Consider the following 27,417-nt stretch of genomic DNA (forward strand, 5'->3'; position numbering starts at 1 on the left):
TTTACCATTTTGTGCCATCGTGAAATTGAAGAAAAATCTTTTAGATTATTGCCTTTTGAGTTAATAAAAGTTTGAGCAGTTATTTCACTTGGTGGCTGCGCCTTAATGATTATGCAACTTTGTCGTGAAGCAAAGTGCAAAGTGCAAATTGGGCAAATTAGGTACTGCCACTAATTAATTGAACAATCATGTCTTGGAAAAGTAAAAAACGGAACATATCATGTTAACCCCAATTTCATATTCACACCATCTTTTTAAACTAAGCAATCATCGTTTTCTTCATAATGATGCGGCACTTGCCCATTTGCCAAACTTTCAAATATTTGCCTTAACAATATTTTAAAACCACAAAAGAAAGATTCTCCTTTTCTTTTTTCATCTTTAATTTAAAATTAAAATGCTCTGACTCTAAAAAAATGTGACCAAGTGATCAATAAAATGAATTGAGATTCCAACTTTCAACGAAGGTAAAAACACTTGGATGATTTCTTCTTATATGTCCAAGCTTTATTTGTCTTTGGTGAGAACTACCAGATATTCTATAAAATTAATTGAAATGCGCAAAATAAACTCAAATAGTTAAAATTATACCAGCCCATCAATCTTTCTTCGTACTATAATATAAACAGCATGTGCTGGGAACTTTGCTAATAGATTCCCACACATTATATTATTTTATACACAAGAAGAAAACCTTTGACCATCCAAAAAAAGCCTTGATCATTATAACTCATTTTGATGGAGAAATCAAAAGGAAGAAGATCAAGAAGAATGAAGAACCCATTTTGCATGCCAAAACTCAGAGGCAACAACTGCACCCGAAAAAGTAACCAAATATCATTGCTGGATCGATTCCGACAAGCTGTTTTCCGATTAATCATGTTATCTGCTATGTCCAAGACCACACAACAAGAGCAACGATCCAATTCATCACCTATTTCTTCACATAGGTCTTATTATTCACATGAACATCATCATAGTGAAGCTGTTGCTGACTGTATAGAGTTCATTAAAAAGTCTGCCACCAATGATGAAGGCGCTGACGGTGACTCCTCCGAGGTTATCTTTCCTGTGCCTGTTATGTGAAAAAGATTAGTATTATTATTACTGTATCAATTAGGGACTTCTTTTTTTTCTTTTTCTTTTTTTCTTTTCACCATTTTTTGGGGGGTTTGTGTTTAAAAGTTGGAGGCTTGATTTGAGTCTTGAGACATAGATTGTAAATTGTTGTGTAATGGAAAGATACAGCAGAGCGAAATGTAGGGATCCTTTTGTTCCATCTTCTTTGCCTTTTTCTTTTAAAGCCATCCGAAGTCCAGCATGACTTTCTTTTCCTGTGGATTAAACTTGTAAAAAATAATAAGAATCTGTACGATCAATTCTTACGAAACAAAAGTGTAATTTACCATACATATATAAATATGTAATTCTTCTTTTGATCAAATATGTAAAGCGTTTAAGTTCTATCTATGAATAATTTAAAAAAATATTTATAAAATCTTATTAGTTGAAATTCAACTAAAAATTAAAAATCTACGTTAACCACAAGATGATTAATTTAAAAAGACGGTGAAATACTCTTACTAAACATGTAAATATTTGTAAGTGGCTAAGATTCAAATTCATGTCTAGTGTCTAAACTATGAACATCTAATTTCATACCTTTTTTTTGTTCGGATTGCCCTTCTTTTGGGGTGGTCTTTAATTTCTCTCCCTCAAATTGGTGGCCTTTAATATTTGTCCTTCGCTTAACACCTAGAGGTCCTCGGTTTAAATTCAGACTCAGTAAAAAAAAAAATCGCAAGGTATAAGTTGGGATTCGCAAGGCATAAGTTTGTCTTAAGGCAAACTTTTACCCAAAATAAAGTTAGGCCTTAAGGTAGATGTTTGCAAAATTCCAGCGCTTTTTTCCTTAAGGCAGAGTTTGAAATCCAACTCATGCCTTAGCCATAAGCTGGAAGTTGGGGTCCAACTTATGCCCTGCGAATCCCATCTTATGTCTTGTGAAATTTTTTTGATTTTTGACTGAGCGGGGAGTTCGAACCCACACTACAAGAAGGTATAGAAATCGCAACAAAATTTTTTTATATTTGGCAATAACTTAGTTTTATTATTGGCAAATGGTTTTTTTGTTGCCAAAAAATTTAATTTTGTTGCCATAGTATTGATTATTGTTGCAAAAAGTACTTTTGGCAACTAAAAAAAAAAGTTGTTGCAATAACAGCCGTTGGGAAAAGTTCATGCAACAAAATAAATTTTTTTTGTTGCCAAAAGTACTTTTTGCAACAATAATCAATCTATGGCAACAAAATTTTATATTTTTTCTTGTAGTGCCAGAACTAAGGGGCTTTTAGCCAAGGCCAAAAATTAAAGACCATTGATTTGATGATTTGAGGGTAAAAATTAAAGGTCACTCCCAGCGAAGGGCAATCTTGCAAATTGCCCCCATTAAAGCTACACAAACTACCCATAAACACCAAAATAATTACCCTTCGAAAACTAATTACACGAATGCCTATTCAACCCTAAACCTAAGGGAGAATTGGATTTTTGGTCCTTTACAAACTTTATTTAGTTTTATGACCTTTTTACAAGCGATCTTCATTTTTTACACATAAAAAATCTGGAGAAAAACACATAAGAGATTGGAAAAAAAATATTTTCTTCTATTCAAATTGTAAGAGTGCAAGAGATCCTATTTTCACCTAAATTAATACCCGCATATCCATGCACACATTTTTTTTTTATATTATTATAAACATAAGCTTTGTCTTTATGCAGTGAGGTGAGGATAAAGCCACAACTTTGCCTTTATCCTTTAGCTTTTACTCAGGAGTGCTATATTTTTTTTTTTCTTCATTGTTTTCCGTTTTATCTTTTTTTATTTGTTTTTTCTTTTCTTTTTAATAGGGGTGGGCATAAACACCGAAAACTGAAAAACCGGACCGAACCGAATTAATTCGGTTTTTCGGTTCGGTTTTGGGTTTTTTTAAATAACAATTTCGGTGTTCGGTTCCGGTTCACCGGTTTTTCGGTTAAACCGATTTTTTTTTTTTTTTTTTTTTTTTTTTTTTGAAAATTTACTACATGAATACAATTTTTTTTTTGGGAAAAAAACATAAGTAGACAATAATATTACAATATTTACATACTCTTAGCAACTAAATGTTATTAAACATTACATGACAAGTTAAATGTTTTATAGTAAATCAAATTGCTATATATAACGAAACCCTTCAGACGTGAATAACTCCAATACCTATTTGTTGTTCATAGTATAACTGCTTTTATACAATTTCATACTTTCTCCTTATTCTGCAAGATTTTTTTCCAGCGTTTTTTTCTTACCTTTTCTACTTCCTCCTTATTCTCAACTTCTTTCATTGTTCCATAAAAAATAAAATCTCAGTTTTCATTTAACACTATAGGATATTGAATACAAGTATACTAATAATTTGAGTGTTGATTTTTATTATATATAGTATAATAAAAATGTTATACATAGAATAATATTCATATAATTTGTTTCACCTATTATAATAAATTAGATATAACTCACATAATTTAATTATACACTATATAAAATTTTATATACCTCGTATGATTTTATTATACGTTGTATAATACATTATATTTTGTATATAGAAGATATTATCTTGTATGTGTGGATGATCACTATGGTTGGATTCTAAAGTCATTAAACCTTCAAACATTTAGTCTAGCGTAAACCTCCGTAACTCGAAGCAATCAAGAAGGAAAAATGAAAATAAATGGAGAGATGTGTAATTGCTAAAAAAACCGAATTAAAAAACCGAAACCGAACCGAACCGAACTTCAAAAAACCGAACCGAACCGAACTAATTCGGTGCGGTGTTCGGTGTCCACTTTCAAAAAACCGAAACCGAAAAACCGAACCGAACTTTGAAAAAACCGAACCAAAAAACCGAACGCCCACCCCTACTTTTTAAAGATAAGAATATTAGCTAATTATTTTTAGGCTAATAAAATATAGAAAAACTAAATAATTAGACTACAACAAGAAGTAATTAAGAAAATACTGAAGTTACTAATTTATTAAGATTTTAATTAACAGAAAATATATTTTTATGAAAGTAATTCTTTTACAAATGAAAACAAAACTTTTATTTAAATATGAACCTACCTTTTTTAGTTTTTCTCAAAATTAAAATTTGCTCAAAATGATATAAAAACTAAAATATTAAATTAATTTTTTTTTTTGTTGAACGAATGAACTTGTCCTCTATGAAACCATGTCAAATATGATACATATCATGTTAGTGTCACAGAGGACTAATGGGTTTTTTAAGGAATGAATTAGTTCAGTGTGATACGCTATTAGTATATGATATATACCACGTGAGTATCATAGAAGACTGAAAAGTGTTTTTGTTTTTGTTTTTATTTTTATTTTTACTTTTAAGGAATGAATCAATCTTTGTGATACCCTGTCAGTATATGATATATACTGTGTGGGTATCATATATGATTGAGCTCTTTTTTTGAAGGAACGAATCAGTCATCTATGATATCTCGCGAGTATATGATATATCATGTGGGCCAGTCATTCATGATACTGTCGATGTCGATATGTATATATACCATGTGTCAGATCATAGAAGGTCAGCGATGTTGGAATGAATCTGTCATCTATGATATCCTATCAGTGTATAATATATTTCAGGTTGGTATCATAGAGGACTGGGTATTTTTCTTAATGGAACAAACAATCAGTCTTATGATACCATGTCAGTATATGATATACCATTTGAGTATCATAGAGGACTGAGTAGTATTTTTTGAAAGAATGAATCAGTCTTCTATGATACCTTTCAGTATATGATATATACCGTGTGGTATCATAGATGATTGAGTTGTTTTTTTCTTGAAGGGATGAATCAGTCCTATATGATATCCTATTAGTATATGATATATATCAAACCGGTATCATAGAGGACCGAGTGTTTTTCTTGAAGGAATGAACCGCCAAGCTGGTATCATAGTATATTGCAACAATATACTTCAACTGCTACTGATTTGATATACTCTGTATGCCAGAACAAATTATTTTTTGAGAAAAAAAAAACATAATATATTAGTTATTCTTCTTATTGATATACAAAAAATAAAGAAGCCAAATGATAATAGAATTAGATTATGAAAATCACCATAAATTAAAAAGAAGAATAAACAAAAAACAATAAAATAGGTGAATGAAATTAGATTATGGAGACAAAAGAAAAAAAAGAAATAAAAATTTAAAAAGAGACAAGAAATGAAGAAATTAAAAAAAGAAAAGAAAAGAAGATTGGAAAAAAAAGGAGCTAGAATTAACGATGAAATCAGATTATGGTGAAAATGAAAATAAAAGTTAGTATGATTAGGGGGAAAAAATATATGAACAAAAAGGAAGAAAAAAACGAGAAAAAAGAAGAAGAAGAAGAAGAAAAGAAGATGAGAAGTAGAGAAATACAAAAGAAAATAAGAAAAAGGGGACCATTACCTATAAAAGCTACAATAGGTATAAAGGATAAATAATTTTGGGGGTATGAAAATAAGGAGGGCATGGAAGGGTAATTAATTTGTGCGCAATGGGTATTGGTGTTCTTTTCCCAACTTAGGAGGAATTAACCTAAATAAATGACCACTCACTCAATCACTTAAATTAAAGCATAACTTTACCCCGAATAGACATAATTTGCTACAATATCATGCCTTGTGAAATTATTATTTTTTCACTTTGTTGGGATTTGAACCCGAATCTCTAATTTCGTAGACGAAGCGAATAAAAATACTTCAGCTCGCAAATTTTCATTAAATGAGAAGTAGGGATAAAAATTAAAGTCCACCGATTTGTGGGACAAAAATTCAAGACCTCCGCGCAATTTTTGCTTTAATCCCTAGTTGGGTCAATAAAATTTGAGATCAAATGGTCCGAGCGGCCCAATTCTAACGGGTCGGGAGTTATCCTAGAGAGAAGCCCGGCATCTCCCCGGTCGAGTTGTCAATTGTAAACTTCCGTCAATCAAAAAGAATCCACAACTCGCTAGTCACCATGGCAGGTACAGTAGAATTTGTGAAGCAAATTGACTTCTCTTTCAGTTAATTCTGTTGTTTGTTAACGATGCTAATTAATTCTCAGGTGGACAATCTGAGAGAGAAGACAAGGTCTCACTAGAAACCACTGAAGAAATCCTACAAAGCATGGAAGTCGGCATGACATTTCGCGACTACGTTAGTTTTGCAACTTTGCACAATTCTTTGTTTCACTATTCATAAGCTTACACCAAACTGATATTTTAAAAGCTGGAAAAACAAATATTGTGTCCCTAACTTTGTATTATTGTTCATACTGGTGCTCGTTGATTACTTCAAAGATGATATTAGGTCCAGAAAGAGAATGTGGTTGCATTATGTGTTATGTAACTGCTAAATCCAATAGGACAACCCTAGCCCAATAGCTGCTTGACCTTTAAATTGGGAAAATCCTCTTATCTATTTAGTTTAAAGCTGTTGTGTTATCATCATTTATGATTTTGATGAGTACTAATACATAACAGCAGTATACCACAAATGGGGTCTGGGGAGGATAGAGTGTACGCAGACCTTACCCCTACCTTGGGAGGTAGAGAGGCTGTTTTTGATAGACCCTCGGCTCAAGTAAAGCAGAAGCAACATCAGGATAGCAAGAAAGACTAAAGCAGAAGAGCCAACAAGTAGTAGTAGAGACTAAGAACAAGAAATATGTGAAACATAACAGCAGTATACGCCTTCTAATTTGAAGTTTTGCATTTGTGGCTGTTAAAGTAGTTCAAGAATTTGGTTGTGAACAACAACCTTCTCTTACTCGCTCCATTTCCTGAAAAAAGAGAATGTACATAGGCATGCATTATAGATGCATAAATGTTTGCTTCGATTTGATTAGAGTTCTAAGGGCCTTTCAATTCTTACATTGAGGGTCGTTTGGTTCATGGACGAGTTATGCAATGATTGTAATATAAGATTGTCGTGTGTGTTCCCATATAAATTGTGTAAATGTTAACTATACGTAGAATTTATTCCAGAAACTAAATACTGTATTACCAATTTAGAGTTGTATTAGTAATACAAAGTTCTATACTGAAAACCGATCATTGTTGTACTAATAATTTAGAATTGTGCCAGGGATTATTTTTTCTTATATGACAAATAGAATGAGGCCTAACAGAATATTTTAGTCATTTGATCATTTGTTAATTAACGTATATTCTGGTCAATACATTGCGTCTAGTGAGGTAGAATAACGGTTTTATGAACTATCAAGAGGTATGGTGTGATCAACTTGCAACTTTTTCTAGTTAGAATCTGTAGAATCTGTATGACGTATTTACAGCTGCCTACAAATTTATTATCTCCTGTTTGTTGGATCCGTGAGTGAGAAAATTCTGTTTGCTAAAACAGCTGCTGTTCCTCTTCACTAAAGTGTCTAGGCTGTCTAAGCAATTAATAGTGACATAGATTTTGCCTACATGCAGAGTGGTAGAATCAGTTCGATGGATTTCCATAAGACATCAAATTATCTGGTGACTGCCAGTGATGATGAGTCCATACGTCTATATGATGTTGCAAATGCAACGTAAGCATCTTTGCTTTGGCTTTGTTGGCAGCATATATGCTTAAACTTTCATACTTTCTGTATCATTGCTCCTTGGTTCTTTTGGTAGGATGTGCTACAGTTCTTTTAGTCTCTGAATAAGTGATACGTTAGAAAAGTTAAAAGTTTTCTCTTTCAAGATCTCAACTTACAATATATTTTTATATTCCTTCCCTGCCCAAAAAGAGCAATTTTTTTAATAAAATGGCGTATTGGTTGTCAAAAAATGATATGCTGCACCCAGTAACCATTTAAATTCCTTTCACATCTATTAATCATTTCCGTTTGGGGATTGAAGTCAGCCTCTTTTTACTATTTACAGATATGAGCTAAGATCCTTATTGCCTTCTTATTCATCACGTGTTAGACTGGCTGGGCTCATAAAAATTAACTTATACATTTTATAATTATAAGTTAGGGTGGCTTCTCATAGGAACTTCTTGTTATAAAAAAGGGCTTCTCTTAGGAACTTGGGCAAAATGCTCTTCTTCTGTCTTCTTTTTTGTTGGATATGTTTTCTTTTTGTTAAAATGTCATCTTGCTGTTTCCTTCTTCCAATGTTGCTGGAGATGCTATGTAATTTGTCCGTCGCTGCAGATGTTTGAAGACTATTAATAGCAAAAAGTACGGGGTCGATCTGGTTAGCTTCACTTCTCATCCTACGACTGTGATATACTCATCCAAGAATGGGTGGGATGGTATGCACCTTATTCTAAGATGATAAAATTCCTGTGAACAATAGTTGCAAAGCAGAACAAGTGACTTACTAATTTGTCTGATGGACTGTTTCAGAATCTCTGCGACTTCTTTCATTGCATGACAACAAGTACTTGCGGTATTTCAAGGGTCATCGTGACAGGCACAGTGCTAAACAGTATCAACTTTTATCTGGCTTTCAATGAATATCAATCCTCAGTATGAAGTCTGTATTTGTCTTGCAGGGTCGTCTCTCTTAGCTTATGCTCTAGAAAAGAGTATTTCATCTCTGGCTCGCTTGATCGAACTGTTCTACTTTGGGATCAAAGAGCTGAGAAATGCCAGGTAAAGACCTCATTGACATTATTTATCCATACCAAATGTTTTCTTCATTTATCTGATTAATGGATAAGTTTACTGTTCTTAGGGCCTTCTTCGAGTGCAAGCAAGACCAGCTACTGCTTATGATGAGCAAGGCCTTGTATTTGCTATTGCCTTTGGAGGATATATAAGGATGTTTGACGCACGCTATTATGAGAAGGTTTTGCATTTGATACATGAAATTGAATTACTGGTTTGATATGCATAATATTTGTCCATTGCATCTTTAGCTTTCATTAATTTGTCGAAAGTTAACTCTTTGAAGGGACCTTTTGAAATTTTCTCTGTTGGTGGAGATGTATCTGATGCTAACACCGTTAAGTTCAGTAATGATGGGAGACTTGTGCTTTTGACAACTATGGACGGGCATATTCATGTGCTTGATTCGTTCCGTGGCACACTTGTGAGTTGTTTCCATCCTTAAGTTCCAAAAGCATTTGGATTTTTGTTCAATAGTGTTGTGACTAAATAGGCTGTGCATTTACTCTGATACTTCGTGCAGTTATCAACGTATAATGTACAGCCTGTTCCAAGTAGTTCAACGCTGGAGGCATCTTTCAGTCCAGAAGGAATGTTTGTTATATCAGGTAATAGATTCGTCATGATATTCATGCTGGGCTCTCGTAATCTAACACTTCTCTGGCTTGTCCTTTTTGAACTTTCCAAATATTTGGTGTATTGGCCATTCTTCTATTAGCCGGAATGCAATTTTGTGTACTAGTGTTGGGTCCTGATAATAAGCTTTGCTTCTATTGGGTGAGGTTCTGTTTGTAAGTGGTGGGTCCGCATGGCTGGGGTTGCGTAAATGGAGAATATTGCTTGAATTTGACTGACTGCTTGGTTGATATCTGGAGATCTCCTATAATAAGAGTTAACATTGTGTGTTGCAGACTTAATAAAATAATAAATATAAGTGTCCTCTTTCCAATAGTTTAAGCTTTTAGATGAGATTGTCCCGTAAGCCACCATGGACAAGAGCAGAAAGAGGTTTTGTGTTCAAGTCTCATTGCCAATCATTAAGAATTTTTTTCCTGAATGTTTGACCAAAGAAAAAGAATGATGTGTTGCATGCCTAAAATATATAAATAGAAGTATCCCCTCTCTAACAGTTTAATTTTTTTGATGAGATGGACGCATAATTCAACATTTTTCATGAAAGATGGATAATGTTAGGAGTGATCTTATTCAACAGAGGGAGCACGTAGCACGCACAGGATATAATGAGAAAAAATAACTTAAAATGGTTGTCATGTTCTCCATAGACCTCAAGTATAGTATATGTAGACCTCAAATGCAGTAGTCCTAAGCGTAACAATGTGATGATTGAAGTTGATAAAAGTACATTTGGTAGACCTAAAGTCACATGAAAGGTAATTGTCTCAAAAGACCTACAATCTCTGAGAACCACTTCAAATTTAGCTAAGAGCAGAATATAACAAAAACAAAGGATCCATATAGGTGATAAAACTATTGGGAGGGATAAGTGTAGCATACGCCAACAGATTTGTGATTGAGGCTTAGTTGATTGATTGACAAAACTGTGAATGCTCGTTGACTTGCATGTAATGAGTTCTTACCGGCAGAGCATATAATTTGCTTAAAATTTCCTCCTCTTTTCCTGCATTAAATTAAGATCACCTTTATCTTGTATCTTTTGAACTATGTTAGTACATTAGTGAGTCTCTTCACAAGCACATTCACAGAAAGTACCCCTAATCGAAGTGGTGCACTAAAAATAACGAAAATTTTGTGCGCAGTAGTTAGTCTGAGATGATCTTAAGCCTCAACTAGGAAATTAGTTAAATTTTTCTAGAAGAACTTCATTCAACTTATGATAGGAAGGAGGAGAAAGAAGGAAGCTTATTCAAGAAGGAAGCTTATTCATTTATTGCTTTAGTTAGCAACTTGTCTTTTGGTTGGGTAAGTAGTCTAAGAGCCCGTTTGGATTGGCTTATAAGTTGGCTTATAAGCTGTTTTCAGCTTTTTTGAGTGTTTGGCTGGCCAGCTTAAAGTCATTTTGTGCTTAAAATAAGCTCAAAAAAATAATATTAACTAGTTTATCTAAAGCAGCTTATGCTGAAAACAGCTTATAAGCCAAAAAAAATAAGTTGGACTACCCCAACTTATTTTTTTCAGCTTATAAGCTGCAAACAGCTTTAAGCTATAAGCCAATCCAAACGGGCTCTAACAGCAAGAATCACTTCATATATTATAACCTGTGAACTCGTGAAGCTGCTTAATCCTACACCAATGAGTTAGGGCAGAATCCAAACACAGAAGGGTATGTGGATGTCAGATTCTTTTGTCCTATAAATGCTTTAGATGAATAAGGCCAGTTTGTCTATAGCCAATTAGACTCATTTTGTTTTTCTTTACTTTATCCGCAGATGCATATCCTAATGAAATGAGGTCATGTTAAGAGTTTTATAATTATAGAGTTGTTTTTTTCAAGCAAATTTATTTGTTTATGCCATTTATCTCCCAAAAGAAAGAGAAGGTAAAATTCAAAATATAACATGTTGCTTTGAATTATTTTGCAGGATCAGGTGATGGTAGTGTCTATGCTTGGAGTGTCCGGAGTGGCAAAGAAGTATGAACATAACCTTGTTCTGCTACTATCGAAAGATTTATATTTGCATGCGATAAGAAGTGTATAGCCACCTATAATTTAATTATTTCTGAGGGAGACTCACGATCAGTAATCTTAGAGGAGGTTAATGGTGGTATTCTCTGGCAGGAAACTTTAATTGTAACTAAGAAAAGGAATTGAGAAGGAAATAGAATGCTTATGGACCAGTTTTTTATTTTTGCTAGTTTTTGGATCAGTCGAGCACTGCCTCCTTTCCTCACCCCCTCACTTCTCTATTGCTTCTCTTGCCTGTTTGTGTTTCCTGTTTACAATTAGTAAGTTCACTTCTCTTGGTATCATGCCACATTTGCGAGAATGGGATGACCAATATGTTGTTAGAATAAATTTTAAAGTTGAATCACTTGTTAATTATCAGTTATAAATAGCTTGAGAGAGCAAACATGATGTGAAAATAAGTGGAGATTCATAGCTAATAGTGAAAGGGTGAATGCATCACTTAAATTTAGAATTGGAAAAATAAAAAAAGATTTCAAGCAGTTGCTTCCATACAGAAGCAGTGAAGAGTCTTAGTTAGAAGAGATCTTCGTATGTTCATTAATTTTGCTTGTATTGACTAATCTAATTCTTCTATTTGCATCTCTTAGGTAGCCAGTTGGATGAGTACAGATACTGAACCACCTATGATCAAGTGGGCTCCAGGAAGCTTAATGTTTGTGACCGGCTCTTCTGAGCTCTCATTTTGGATCCCAGACTTGTCAAAACTGGCATCTTTTGTGGGAAGAAACTAGAGGAGTTTCATTCTGTTGTCCATGAGTTGGGAAGTGATAGAACAAGGCCACCAAAACCCGTTGGATTGTGCCTCCTGCGCATTGTCTGCATGATGTTAAGGTTTTGACAGATCATAATGCATGCTCCTCAGAGTGCTTTCTGAAGTAGAACACTGGACGATCAGGTACTCAAATGTTCTTTTATGTGGAGCTCAAAATTTCTTTTCTACGTGTAGTTTTCCACAAGTTAGTTGTTGCACGCTGTCAATTGTTTTATGTTGAGACACTGCCATGTAGTGATGCCCCTGATTCTTACTGCTTAAAGACGTCTGATCATCCAATCCTCTATTTTGGTCTTCTTTACAGTGGCGTGGAGTTGACAGGTTTTGCTCTCTCAGTTGTGTTTATAGCATTAGGTGGTGCTCTGAAAATATATGCGAAATGCTTTGAGCCATAACCATACCTCCAAAATATGAACCAACTTGCTGACAAGAAATTGTTCAGTGCTATATATTGGTGACAATTATGGATGATACCTCTGCTCTAAGTAGTTGTCATAAGTTCATCATTGTGGTGATCTATTTTTGTCAGGATCCCTCTCTCTATCTCTTTTCTAACCCCATCATTCTCTGAAACGTGCTATTGCAGCCTATACGGATATTTTGATGTCCATAGTTGCTGAATGAAATGGTTGTATAATACAACAACATCATACCAGTGTCGTCCCACAAGTGGGTTTTGGGAGGGTAGAGTGTACACAGACCTTACCCCTACCTTGTGTGAGGTAGAGAATAAATGGTTGTTAGAACTGGCGAAAGAAAATGAAATCTTTTAAGAACACTTGCCCCAGTTATTGGCCTGACAGGGCAAATGGTAAAGTCTTTAGGTGTTTCAGATAAGTTCTTGAGTTTGAGCAATACTTTAGCCTGATCATGTTTACTTTATCTGGATAAGGGTAGAACCCTTGGCTCATCTAAGCAAGCCAAGCCTATGTCATTGAAATCTGTAGTTTATAAAGCAAATTGGGGAGTCTAGATTCCATAGAAGGTAGGACAGCTTTTGGTAGTTTGTTCTTAAGCACGTAGCTATAATATATGTATGTGCTATTATCCAAGGTTGTAACCTAGTGATCAATGAAGTGGGAGAAGAGTCATAAGGTCTCAGTTTCAAATCGCAGCAGAGGCAAAAAACACTAGGTGATTTTCTTACATCTGCCTAAGTCTTGGTGGGCACTGGGCAGAGCTAACTGGTGGAATATCGACGTAAAGTATTGGTGGGCACTGTGCAGAATTAACCGGTGGAATATCGAGGTACATACAAGCTAAACTGGGCAGCACCGTCATCCAATAAGGAATTCTATGTGCAATTAGTTCAGGAACTGGCAAGATATTATGTGTTTAGAACATTAACAAGCACTGCAGTAGTTGAAATGTCAGAGAGCTAACGTCTGCATTTTCTTCCTTTCTTTTGCTTACAAGTCCGCTTGTGAATGCTGCATAATGCCCTGGGTCTATCATAGTACCATAATGACAATAGTTCGTTGAAAGCTCACCCTTATCTTTCTCTCGCCGAGGCAGGCTCGTGAAAGATAAAGATACCTCCCTTTTTTGCCGAATGATGCAACTTAGAGAATAAAAGTCCCCTTATGAATGCTGCATAGTGTAATGGTTCTGTAATAGTATAAATATGAAAATAGCTCGTCGAAAATATATCCTAGTTGATATCATTGACTTCTGCTGTTCTGCACTGTATTGATGTTCTGTCTAACATAATTGCAGTGTCGGCTACAAGAAAAATCAGTAGTTGGGAGGTGGAAGGATTGGTCAAGCTGAGAACTATGGTGGTATAGTCTTATTATTTAATGATTTATCATGAAACTTTGTTTGATTGTTTGAAGATCACATAGTGTTTTGTCACGAATGGAACTTTTAACACTTTTGAGTGCTCTCATATGATTAATGAGATTGCACTTTTGGGTGCTCCGCCTCCTAGTAAGTCTCGATTCATCCTGCTGTGTCTGGATATGCACGCAGCACCTGCAGAGATGTTCTGATGCTGTACTGCCGATGTCTTTAGCTGACTATCCTCTACCATTTCTAGATAAAGGAAAAGAAAAGAGGAACTTGATATTATTGATAGCAGGTGTAGTGCTGTAGATAAATCAGATGGTATTTCGATATTTGCTTCTTGTAAAATACTTTATCTGACTCAATTATTTTCCTGATGTTCCGTGCCTATACTTGAGTTTTACTGTTTCCTGCTCTATTGTGAGTTTCAATAGCTTTGTTCACTTACATTTCAGTTGGCTATAACATAGGAGAAGTTTATCAAAGTTAGTTTTTATGGTCCGTGATTCTTTTTTGTTTGGAGTATGTCGTAATGCTGATTTCTTCGGATGAATACTTCTTGTTAGGTCAATTTCTTTGTGTGGAAATTGACCGACCATGTTAGTGAGTTTGAATTATGTCAAGACGGTTATTGATTGGCTTAGAGTTGGTAGCTCCATACTTGATGAAGCATAGCAGAGGTGAAATTGAAACAATAAGTGAACGAAACTGAAATCTGGCCAAATTACAAGTATGTTAGCAAGTGAAAACTGATGCTGGTTCTTGCCTCATCTTACTTGTAAAGGACATTACGTACAAGTGGATTCAAAAAGTTCTAAAGATCATACTGGATCCACAACTAAATCTCCAAGTATCCATGAACTAGGAATAGAAGCATTGTCCATAATTTTCTCCAAACACATGCTCAGTAGAAGTTCAAGAGGACAGTGCTCCAAAGGGAATGAGGGTCATCAAAACCCGTAAAGCATGAAAAATTTGTCAAACCATATATGGGAAAGCATCCCACCAAAATCTTTGTGATTGGGACTGGCTTCATAATTATTGAGTGAGAAAAAAAGCTTTTGAAGGCAGTGGGGGCCAAGGGAGATGGAAGAAAATTCACTACAATGTGAATGAAGTGTTATGTGTGCCCATCACCGTAACTGGCCTGGACCATCGACGTCAGTGGCCCACATGTCAGTTAGATAGCTTTGTCTGTTTTTCTTTCGAGTCTGGTGACTTGCTTCTTCAAGACTCAGTTTCTTTACCTGTCATAATTATCTCCATTTTTCGGGTCGGACCAGGGCTGCTTGCGTGGGATTGAGTTTGTGGGTAATTTCATCTAATTGCTAAAATAAAAAAAGAAAATAAAAGATATATAAACCAAGGTTAGAGTAATAGAGTAGATAGAGATAAAAAACGTGGGAGGATATTTTTCTTTTAATGCAACTGGAAGGAAATATTTAAGCGGTAAAAGACAGATTCAAGTTATATGAAGTTAGTAGAAAATGAAATAATTTTTTTTTTCTTCACAAGTATGATCTGAGAACTTGATGGGTTCTTCCGAATGGCGTAGGCCACTAAATAGCTAGGATCCAAAATTCAGTTTCTTGTTGAGAGATCGCAATTATTTATCTATTCTTTTAACAGATCAAACTTTAGACATTGCCTTTGCATTTTTAAGTGGTAAACTTTATTGCCTGATCCTATTTACCTCTGAAAGGAAGACTTCACTGTTAGAAGGGATATATCAAATTATAGATATTGTACAAGATCAGTTTCTAGGGGAATAAAGGACTTTGCCTTTACATACGTAATGTAGAGCAGAACACTTGCATTATCCGATCATACGTTATCGGCTCAGTTGTCAAGGGGATATATAATTCAGATTACCCTTTATTGTATGGTACTGCAGCATTTCGAATTTCAGTAGTCACACTCCAATTGAATTTTCTTTTTCCCATAAACTATTTCCTATAGAAAATAAAGGGAAGAATAGCTGTGGAGCCTGCTGGCATTGGAAAACACAGAGCTATTAGAGAGTGAAAAGGAGCATGTGTGTATGAAGAGACAGGCCAAGAATTTTCTGATGATATTTACGATGAAAAAAATATACTACTAGGGGGTTCAAACCTCAAAAAATATACTACTAGTCACTCTATATTTTTCTTTCTGCTCCAAAATAACGGCCGCATTATATTGGGGGCAGGACCAGGGAGTCACTCAAAATCACAAATTTTCTAACAGCTCATCATTTTGCCATTGCAGTTCACGATAAAAAAGAGCAGTCTTATTAAATCATGATCATTGGAAAATCTTTTATAAAGTGTACTATTTGGATTGGATGAGATTGGATATCAAGAAGCCAGCCCTGACTAATTCACTCACTGTCACTGACAGCCTTTTTACTCTATAGCCTCATTAGCACTTAGGATTTCAGAGCTAGGCACCGCCCCAGGGTGGGGGACCCCATTGGTATGTCTGTCGCCTAGGCTTGTGCACGAATCGGGGTTAGATTTTGGCTATCATCGCGTTAAAATTTCGAATTTCGGCTTTATAAAATTCTCAACCAAACTCGATCCATTCTAGGTTCAATTCGATTCATTTTTATTATTTCGGTTCGATTACACAAATCAATTTGCTCTGTTTATTCGAAATTTAAACAAGTAACTATTTCATTTCAATTTTAGAGTAAACATAACAAAAAAAATGAGATCCTAAATTTGCAGCCTTATAACCAAGACATTAATCAAGAAAAAATCATAAACTTGCAAGCATAATAGCATATAAATAGCAAAATAAGAGCTTGACAACTTGTGCAAGCATACAAATCCGCCAACACCACATTACATATACTAAATTAATAATCCAACATCTTGTAATTTGCAAGCAAACAAGCATAATAACTCAGTTTCCATCCTAAAAAAAAAAAAAAAAAAAAATCTAATTTGTACACGCTAAGATCAAAGAACAAACAAAGCCATAGGTGGAGGCAATGGCCAAAAGGCAAAGATGGCTCGTGAGAAGAATGCTAAAAAGTTGAAAGGCCAAAAGGGAAGTCAGCTTGAGGCCAACAAGAAGGCCATGAATATTCAGTGCAAGGTGTGCAAGCAGACATTCATTTGTACCACTTCTGAAGTTAAATAAATATTACTTCACTATTAAGTATTTTGCGTATATATAGTTAGACTATTAGCGTATTAGTCACTAGTGGCATATAAATTCGGTTTGTTCGGATCGATTCGGTTGATAATTGAAGCCAACCGTATCCGAACCGTTAAACCGTAATACTTTACAATTGCATTTGTAAATCGAAATTGAATTATATTATCCAAATTGAATTATCCAAATTGTTTTGAATCGATTCGAAAATTCGGATTGAACCGATTTGTGCACAGGCCTACTGTCGCCTGTAAAAATCCTTGGAGATCACTGCTTCCACGCGCCCGCCCTTGTCTGTGGTCGAACCAAAAAATAAAAAATAAAATTCTCTTGCTGTTTGGCACAAAATCAATGAATAATAATATAAAAGTTATTATGTGATAAATTATAATCATGTAATGTTAATGGTATAAGTAGTTACTCTGTTTGAACTGCTTGATAAAAGAACATACTTACTTCGTCCCATAATCAGTGCCATCTTAGCTAAAAATACGCATATTAAAAAAATCAATAATGCAATCTGAAGTTTACTAAATTGCCTCTATATAATAAAAACAAATTACTTTTTTCTCTTAATTAGAGCATGCACAAGTAGTGATCCTTTTGACATTGGGAATCCAACAATACCAAGTTACTATATAGTTTTTCCAATCATCATTTAGATGTTACTTTTAATTTATCAGTTTCTGTTTAAGGATAGAGTTAGAAAAAGCTAGTCAATTATGTCTTGATTTACTAAGATGACACTTACTATGGGACAAATTTCTTTAGCTAAAGTGACATTTATTATGAGACGGAGGGAGTATTTGTTTTTAGATACTCTTATCCATATTCTATTTAGCAGATTTAATGCGTATTGTTATGAATAAGATAAACGGCCTGGTCATGGAAGTTTTGATGCAACAACATGTCTGTGATGCTCTTAGATGTTCAAGGTTGTACACCCGCTACACCGACTGTTTAACTATTCCGATAGGCTCAGATAATCTTTGGGATTTCATCACGATAGCGGTAGGTCATTGTAATTATTGGTCTTTAACGAGGAATTCCTAATAAGCATGAGTCATCAGCTCGTGTTGATTACATCTTGCCCTTCATCCACACTGTCCGTTCCTACCAATTGATGGCCCGTGAACTGTTCGGATGCGACGACGTGCACGATTCGCTGTCTGCAATGTCGTGACAAATCCACTGTACCTTATTTTAGAGGAAGGAGATTCGTAACTAGGTTTCCATGGGTGAACATGCGAAAAAATCATTGTTGAAACCTACAAATCAAAACGCAAACTTGTTTAACCAATGGGGAGGGGCGTAGTTGGGTGCTTCGTCCCCCTCTATACATCTTCATCCTATTCCTGGCACGTGTTCACGTGAATGCTGGGTGACCCTAGCACGAAAAACAACGAGAATACTAAATTGATAGCTAGCCTCTCGCGCCTTATTCACGCAGTGTGTATGGGAGGACGTGTGCTTCTTTTTTGTTCTCAATATTAAATTTCAGAGACTATATGTTAATTGTCATGCAGCTTTTATCTAATAACAACCAAATGCTGTACAAGTATAATATATCACAATTATATACGGAGAAATAATTTTGTTGTATTTCAAACTAAATTTTGTATAAGTATAATATTCACAATTATATACGGAGAAATAATTTTCTTGTACTTCAAACCAAATGATCCCTTATAGTGCTCCTTATTACATCTTGTAACGCAATTCTTTAAGTTAAAGACAAGATAATATGAAGTTTTAAATATAGAAAATGTGTTTTATCTTTATAGAATGTAAAATATGTCATATAAAATGAAACCAAATGAAATGATAAAGTAGTACGATTTGTTCGATTAGTAAACATCATGGCATGTTGCAAAATCTTCTAGGAAAGGGAAAGGCAAGGCAACTATTGGTAACCTAAAGTTTGGAAACGTCATTTCAAAGTCTCGTGAACGTCCATTTTAAACACAATCCTAATTCCTTTCTAACGTAGTTTGTGCTTGTTTACCTCTTTATTTTTCTTTCTTAGTATAATATTTTTCCCCATGGATTTAAGTTATACACATTGGCAGTGTAAAGATTTTTTATACTAATAGTGAATTTTAATTTGTTGTATAGCAAGTTATGTACCATTTTTACGGGGTACTAATTAATAAACAACAAAGAATCTACTTGTAGTTACCGAATCAATATAAATACATTTTTTTTTTATCGTCAATGCGTACTTAAACTCTTTTTCCATTAGTTAAAAGGGGAAGGAGAATTCACTTTTAAGTAAAATGGTCAATGGTCATCCAGCCAAGGCCAACATCAAAACCCTACTATAGATTATTGACTACTACTATAACAATAAAAATACCAAAAGTCATTTCAGAAAAGAATACCACAATCTGGTATTCCATATGAGAGAGATGTAAAACAGACATATTCAAGGCACGCATAAGATGATTACTTCAATGATATAGACACTTTGTTGACCAAATTCTAAGAGCAACAAATATGTAGACTAAATAAGACAATTCTATAAGTTATGCTCCGTATGGTATATGCGATAACCAATAGTTGCACATATATTGCTTCTTATGATATTGAGTGATTTAATTATCCGCTATCATAAAAATTTCTTCTCCGAGATTTTCTTCAAGTTAGATTCATTCTGTCCTATTCTCCTCTTCCTCCTTAAAATTATGGATGACCAAATCCAATTTGGTGAAATCAGCTACTTGATACTAACAGTAATTAGGGTAATTGTTAAGTACCTAGGGATTAGAATAGTATATATTAACATTTCCCTCCATGGGCTACCATAATTAACAAGAAAAAGCTGATACAAGTGAAAAGAGATTGAGGAGAAATTAAGAAACAAAATCAGCAATGCTGCAAAGATTAATAGCAAAAGGTATTCAGCAGTTCAGCAATAATTTATTACTATTAATTTTTAAACACAACCCAGTGTTCGTGGCCTGGCTTGAGCGCGTATGAGTTTAGCTTTTATATCCGGATAATATAAAGATTTTTTACGTTTTGTATGAATTTTGAGTCATATAGATCGTTTGTGTATCGAAATTTTATACTATTATTTGTTAGAGTAAATCCCACTTTACCCCCCTAACATTTAAAGGTTGAGAAAAGATACCCCCCTCACATATTGAATGGGAATGATAACCCCCCTATCCAATAATTTTCGGTGAGGATCTTTTATTTTTAATAAAGATCTTTTTTTCTTTTTCTTTCTAGAATTAAATACAATATATAACTCTTGTTATTGTCCCATTCACCTATTCTTCTGAAAATAATGAATAACAACTGCTTGAAAAATTCTATTAATAAATTTCAAGCTATATTTCCTTCATTATTATTATTATTATTATTATTATTATTATTATTATTATTATTTTTATTTATTTTTTTTTGGTTTGGGGGACTAGAGGGCCAAGATCTTAATTATTCAATAATCTAAATACAGCCTAGTATTAGTACCCCCGCGAGCGGATGATATTACAAGACACTAATATATGTTACATTGTGATGTCGCTTGTTTGAGTGCATTGTATCATAACAAAATGTCAAGTATCATCTAATTTTCAATATAATATACTCAAATTAACGATATTTCTGTGAAATTAAAGGAAACAAATTAAATATTTTTAAATATTATTTGATTTAATCTTTAGATTTAATACATAATGAATTTCTCTAACCCTTTTCTCATTTCTTACCGTCTAGCCGTTGGTACTCCGCATCTTCACGGAGAATTCAGTTTCACCGGGTCCATGTCGAAAATCTGCCTATGGTATGTCCAAAAAGTTGGGATGTTGTACATCGACTAAAAGAGAGGGGGGAGGTTCCTAGATCGCTATCAGATATTACTGGTGGTTATTTTTGTTTTTCTTACTATGATATTTTAATTATTTTCTTTTTCATTTAGTATCTTACGTTTAATCAAAATAATATCATATATGATTTTAGTCGTGATTTTGAATTCGTCCAAAATATAAATAGAAACTTTCTCTTGTTACTTGTCGTAAGATATATTAATAAATTTAATAATTACTACTTAGCACTATTTTACATAAGCAATTGAATTATCTTCTCTTTGGTTTCCAGTCCACCAAATTTTGTGTTTTAATTTTAATTGTTAATATATATATAGACGAAAGATTCAAAACTTGGATATATAGAGAAAAATATAAGTAAGATTTAACAAAGATTAAATCTCGTTTCAATGGCTAGTTTAGTGACTTTTTATTATTTTTTTGAAATTAATTATTTATTCTCATCGGAAAATATTGGATAGGGGGGTTATCGCTCCCATTCAATATGTGAGAGGGTATCGTTTCCCAAACCTTAATTATAGCATGTAATATGTCTTGTTTCCAAGATTATAAATCTCACATTTGAAGAATATTTACTGTAGGCTATAAATATTCTCTGGATGGCCTGATAGTGTAATTTGCTTTACACCAACCATGTAGATAATTTAAACTCAACTGGTGTTTTAATTTAAGATGCTATGACAGGTTATTTACTTTATTTCCTGGGTTCACATTAAGCTTAACATACACATTAAGCTTAACATAAACAATTACCTGATGTTATAAGTTACTACTTTTATTTGATGGTGCAAAAAAAAAAAAAAAATTACATTGTGATCGAGTGCACAAAAATTAAATTCTTCCATTACTGATCATCTTGAATTCACAGTCTCAATTAATGTTTAGGCTTAGAATATGAGGGTACCATAAAGGCTAGAAACCCATGGCATGTTTGTCCTATATTGCCGTAGGTGTAGGTACAAACAGTACAGTATTGCCTTCGTACTGTCTGCAAGTACTAACTCAAAACTAAAATTCCTCCATCCATAGTAACAGCAAAAACTCATAAAATTGCAAGTTGGTGCCGAGAACTTCGAATCACATAATAAACTTTCCGTACTTTAATTAACAACATTAGTACAAAGTAAGTACCAACTAAGATTAATACTACTAATTAACATTACCATATGGTCCATAGCTAGGCACACCAAATTAGTGCTAGTGCTAACATAAGACTAAATTAAAGAAACCAAATACCGATCCTAAATTTAGGGGAAATTAGAAGGTGTGCCAATGAACGAGTTGAGACTGAGTTCAAGAGCAGCCAAGTTATTGTGATGATCATCTGAAGTACGGTGGTAGCATTCTGTGTAGCTGCTACAGAAACTAGAGATCATGTTCTCTTCATGCATGGGAAATAGTGGCAGTGTTTCTAAAGCAGAGGCTCTTTGGTAATTTTCTTCTTCTTGCTTCAGTTGTTCCTCATCATCTAGGGTTTCTTCATAATGTTTCTTTTCAAGAAAAGGGTAAGCTGCTGGACAAGATGTCATGTACGGATCAACCCCAACCCATGTAAAATTTTGATGACTCATTGATCCGTCTGGTGATATTGAACAGTCCTGTTTGAACCATGAAGAACAATTAGAAATTTTGAATTCTAGTCCAAGATCTTGTTTTTACTAGTTTAAAAGTTACTAATTTAATACTCAAGGAGGTAGAATAGGAATTTTTTTTTTGCATATGATAAGCTCAGAATTGTGGAACATCCGAAAAAATTGTTCCTTTTAGTTTTTTTTGTGTCCAAAAGAAAGTATTACTCCAAACTTGAAATATGTTTTTCATTTGTGTTATTAGAGTTGGTTTAAGGTGAAAAGAGGAAGTAGAGAAAAGGGTATTTAATTTTTTTTATAGAGGATTAACCGGCAAGTCTGGGAAAAATGTTGTCTTGATTATGGGGCTAGCTATGTCCTTATATTTTTTTCTCCATTTCATGTGTACAAGAACGAAACATGGTGAAAAAAAGAGTAAATATAAACAACAAAGAATATTTACACCAACATTGGTGGATTGTCATCATAGCTTGAAACTAGTTTAAAGGGGTTTCTTTTGGGGTGGGGGGTGGGGTGTTAATTATTTTCCTGATTAAGTTATTGATAAGCACCAAACTTACCCTAAAGCTCTTCTCCATAGCCAAAGTTCCATAACCATAGTTGCCATTCTGCCCAACTGCTAGTACACCATGAGAAGAAGCTGATGGACAGTGAACACCTGCTTATGAAACATGCCCTTAGAATCATCCACAATATTACAAAGACTTTAACTTATATACATGTCTTTTAACATGTTATACCAAGTAGTATGTTTTATTTTCCAACACAGAGAGAGTGAATCTTCATCATAATGCTAAAAGTGAGAATCTTTTTTTTTTTTTTTTTTTGACAATATGTTGATGACCAATAAATTATGTACCTGGATGAGTAGTAGTGTTGTTATACTTGTGGTCATCAGCAGTAGATCTCCAAACAGGTCTCATTTGCATGGGGATATTATTATTATTATTGATATCAGTGGCAGAGGCAGCAGCAATGAGCCTCTTCTTTTGCCTTTCACGAGCTTTATGGTTCTGAAACCAATAAAACACATTCTTGCCTTCAATCTTTCCGTACTGTCTCAACTTAGCAGAGATCCTCTGAATCTGCTCAGCAGTTGGTGACCTAACTCCATTGTTGTAGTAAAGATCCTTCAATATTCTTATCTGGTCACTTGTAGGTGTCCACCTAGTACTGCTTTGCCTGCACATGAAACTGCTGCTGCTGCTGTTGTTGTTTTTGCTGCCACCATCTTCTATGTTGTTGTTTGTCATATGTTGTTGGTGAAGATAGTTTTGTTGTTGTTGGTGTTCCATGATAGGTAGAGCTACTACTAGTACAACAACAAGAAGAGAACAAAGGGATGTAGACAAAAGAAACAGATAAAAAGTGAAGAATGTGGCTATTAGGCTAGGTAGGTGAAGAATGAAGACTGAAGAGTGAGTTACATGGAAAGAATAAGAGAATTATAAAGAGAGTTTTTTGGAAGTGTTGTGGGGAGGAGGGGGCGTGGGTGGAGAGGGGATGGGGGGTGGGATGGGGCACATGGAGGGTGATAAGGAGAGGAAATCAGAGGGATATCTGGGAGAGAAGGACTGAAATCGACAGAGCAAAGGGTAAGAAGGGGAAAAAAAAAAAAAACGTATGGGACAAAAGAGGGGCTAGAAAAAGGTAGGATTCAGAGGAGTTTGCTTGGATGAAAAGGCAATGACAATAAGTTATGATGATTATTAAGTTGGAAAGAAAAAAGTATGCTTTATGAAAAGACAGAAGAGAGTATTAGAGCTTCTTCTCAATGAATGAATGAATGTATAATATGTTCTTGTGATTTTAGACTTCATTTGGGGGAATTCTTCTTTATGTGGAGATATATGGTCTCTTTGTCTCTGGTTAAATTGTGCCAGAAATTTAGGATATTTTTTGTACTCTAGCTAGTACTTACAAAAAGGTTAGTAGGGCAAAGTTGTAAATTTGTATATGCGGATTGCTAGCAATTAAAAGCATGAGGAGGACAACAAATATTCCCATTTATAAATACAGAGCAAAGATTCAAAAGTTTACTAATTTGCAAATGATGTGTGCTTGTTTGCATATAAATGCAGCTGCTATTGAGAGGAAGCTATTATTAAAGCCACATTCTCAGAAGTAGCATTAATGTCAGAGTTTTCTGCTAGTTGAAGCACTTGCAAATATCCAACTGATCATTCGTGAACTTCTTCAGCAATTGGAATATATATATTATCTTCCCCATTTTTAAGTTTTTGCTTTCTTTTCTTCTCTATTTTGATATAATACAATGCATCTTCCTCTTTTTTTTTTTTTTTAACTTCCCCATCCTTCATTTACCCATCGGTACGTACTGCCCCAAAAGAAATCCTATACAACAGCTACTAAAATGTACAATGCGTAGTAAACAATTTTGCTCTCAAAAAGTGTGGCCTCTCAGTAAATGAAATGGATGAAAATAACTGGAGACTAGAGTTCATATTTACTAGAGACAAAATACTAGGGGAGTAATATATTTATATCTGCTTAAACTTTGATAAATAGAATTATACAATATATGTACGGTGGAAGATAGCACGTATTCTGTGAAATAACGGGATGCGGGTAAACTAACCCAATCACCATTGTTATACCAAAAAAGAAAAAAAAAATGTAAATCGATTTTATAAGTATCATCATATTCTTAATTATGAGTCTTACCAAATTTTCAAACCGAGCTTTGTGGGTTTTCTTTCTCTAATTAATTTGGATAGGACCATGCAAGTATATTCATATTGACGTGCATCATTACATTTTTTTAACACTGAATATATATCATCATTCGTCGCCTAATATATTCAATTGGGATAATAAATAGGTTACGAAAAGTATACACACGAAAATACCAGCCACAGTATGTATTGATGAACTTTTTAGGGAAAGAACAAGTACAAAGGTAGTAGTGAAGAGAGAGAGAGAGAGAGCGAGAAGGTGAATGGGGTGGAAAGAGAATGGAATTAGAAGTGATGGCAGAAAGAAAGACCGGACATTGAAAGCCATGGCATATATCACATCTACATAATTCATAATCTGCAGCTATGGAACAGTAGAGCACGCTACCCAATATTAATTGCCACAACATTTAGGGTGGTTTGGTAGCTGGTTAGGATTATTCAGATATTAGTAATGCATATATTAGTTATGCAGGTATTAGTAATACAGGTATTAGTTACGAAGGTATTAGTAATTCAGGTATTAGTTATGCTAGTTATGCATAAATTATTTCTTTGGACGTTGGTTTGTTATATTAAAAGTTAATAAATATTATATACTTCTTAAAATTAAAATTAAAATATTATTTATTTAAAAAAATATTAAAATATTATAGTAAACATTATATTAAAAAATTATATAAAAATATGGTTTAGAAAAGGAAAGTATTTAAGTAGGATATGATAAGGTTAATATTGTCTTTTCAACTTCTTATCCATGTATTAATTATTCCGTCCTCTACCCCGCATAAAATAATATATAGATTCCCTCATAACTTATACATGTATTAGTTATGCGGGTTTCTAAATTGCAAACCAAATGTCGTACTAATTTTATACATGAATAATTTATTTCCGAAGTAGCTATCAAACGTGTTATAAGCATGCATAAATTAATACATGAATAAGGTGTCTCCTTACTAGCTACCAAACATTGTGTAACACCTCGTACCTCTTAACTAAGTTAGAACCAAGATAGAAATGTTGGGATTAGAAATTTGTCTCAGAATGGTAAAAGTACATCTACGGTAAAATGTACGGGATGTACTTCTTGAACGTACCTCACATGGGAAAATCAGAAGCCACTAGAATTTGGCATTCTTGGTACGATCTGAATGTACGGGCTGTACTTTTTGGCAGTACAATTATACGGGATGTACTTTAAGGTACGGGCCGTACTTTTCATCACATACCTCACAGACTAAAAATCGTAGTTTATGAAATTTGGCCCATGAGGTACGCCCAGATTGTACGGGATGTACAATATTGTACGGGCGTACATTGTGCCTGTACTTTTATTAGACGGGCGAACATTGTACCTGTACTTTCCCCGCTTCAGCAAATAGCATAAATTCGGGATTTCAGTTTTTAATCCCACTTTTCATATTCCCAAGCCCTAGCACAAAGTTCTTTTGCTCTCACCATTAGAGCACATCAAAGTAAGTCTATTCTAAGCATCCCAAGTGAATTCCAACATATATTCTTGAGTATTAAATAGGAATTCATTGTTCTAAACCTAAGGTTTTCAAGAAAACCAATCATAAGTATTCTAGACTAAGGCCTTTGGATTTCTTCTTCAAGTTCAGACCTTTTTACAAGTTTTGGAGCGATTAAGGTATGTAAGGTTTCTATCTACGTGCGAAAAAATCATTGTTCTTCCCCACGCCACGTTCTTCCATATTATACGAAAGTTTACCAAAATTAGTGTTCTAGACATGTTCATGATAACCTTAAGTACATGTACCATAATATACCATACTTGTATTAATAGTTCGTCATTGTGTTCTTAATATTCTCTTTTGGTTATTGAGAATCTGTCTGTAATCCACGAAAACCCATACTTTGCATTTCATGGGTTCTTAAATGCAAGATATGAAATTATATGTTTATTTTCATGAACTTTCTACGTGCTTCCATGTTTTCATACAAGTTATACTATATGTCTATCTTCATATTACAATACAGTCACGAATCATGTTTACAATCATGTTTATATAATTCATGGGCTACTAAGCCAATTATATCTATATTCATATTTTGGGAGTTGCACAGATTACCGAGAAGGTTTCATACCTGAATCTACGTATGCCAGCGTACAATAAGGATCGCTCCGCCCAGTTAGGACGATTCCTTTATGTTTACCTGTTGCGGGTTATTGAATCTATTCATGTCATGTTCATGTCTTGT

At 34.2% G+C, this 27,417-nt stretch overlaps 2 protein-coding genes and 1 long non-coding RNA gene across 3 annotated transcripts in view; 1 reads left to right on the forward strand and 2 right to left on the reverse strand.

The window, feature by feature from the left end:
- Positions 1–5,909: 5,909 nt before the first annotated feature.
- Positions 5,910–12,444, forward strand: LOC132046452 (protein ANTHESIS POMOTING FACTOR 1). The gene is made up of 11 exons (XM_059437081.1): positions 5,910–6,080; positions 6,161–6,252; positions 7,533–7,633; positions 8,249–8,349; positions 8,444–8,525; positions 8,593–8,692; positions 8,775–8,888; positions 8,994–9,131; positions 9,231–9,315; positions 11,269–11,318; positions 11,963–12,444. The coding sequence occupies exons 1-11, from the start codon at positions 6,074–6,076 to the stop codon at positions 12,104–12,106; spliced, it is 1,014 nt and encodes a 337-aa protein (XP_059293064.1). The 5' UTR covers positions 5,910–6,073; the 3' UTR covers positions 12,107–12,444.
- Positions 12,125–27,417, reverse strand: part of LOC132046453 (uncharacterized) — a 41,476-nt gene continuing 26,183 nt past the window's right edge. Inside the window, exons 2-3 of the long non-coding RNA XR_009412703.1 lie at positions 13,854–14,134; positions 12,125–12,258 (exon numbers count right to left, since the gene is read on the reverse strand). This is a non-coding gene — a long non-coding RNA (uncharacterized LOC132046453). The remainder of the gene's footprint in view (positions 12,259–13,853; positions 14,135–27,417) is intronic.
- On the reverse strand, positions 21,439–23,892 carry LOC132048273 (protein WUSCHEL). The gene is made up of 3 exons (XM_059439178.1): positions 23,355–23,892; positions 23,056–23,153; positions 21,439–22,504 (listed from the first exon to the last, which is right to left on the reverse strand). Exons 1-3 carry the CDS (start codon positions 23,788–23,790, stop codon positions 22,154–22,156), a joined length of 885 nt encoding a protein of 294 aa, XP_059295161.1. The 5' UTR covers positions 23,791–23,892; the 3' UTR covers positions 21,439–22,153.

The sequence above is a fragment of the Lycium ferocissimum genome, chromosome 2 (assembly GCF_029784015.1).
Source record: "Lycium ferocissimum isolate CSIRO_LF1 chromosome 2, AGI_CSIRO_Lferr_CH_V1, whole genome shotgun sequence".
Lineage (NCBI taxonomy): Eukaryota > Viridiplantae > Streptophyta > Magnoliopsida > Solanales > Solanaceae > Lycium > Lycium ferocissimum.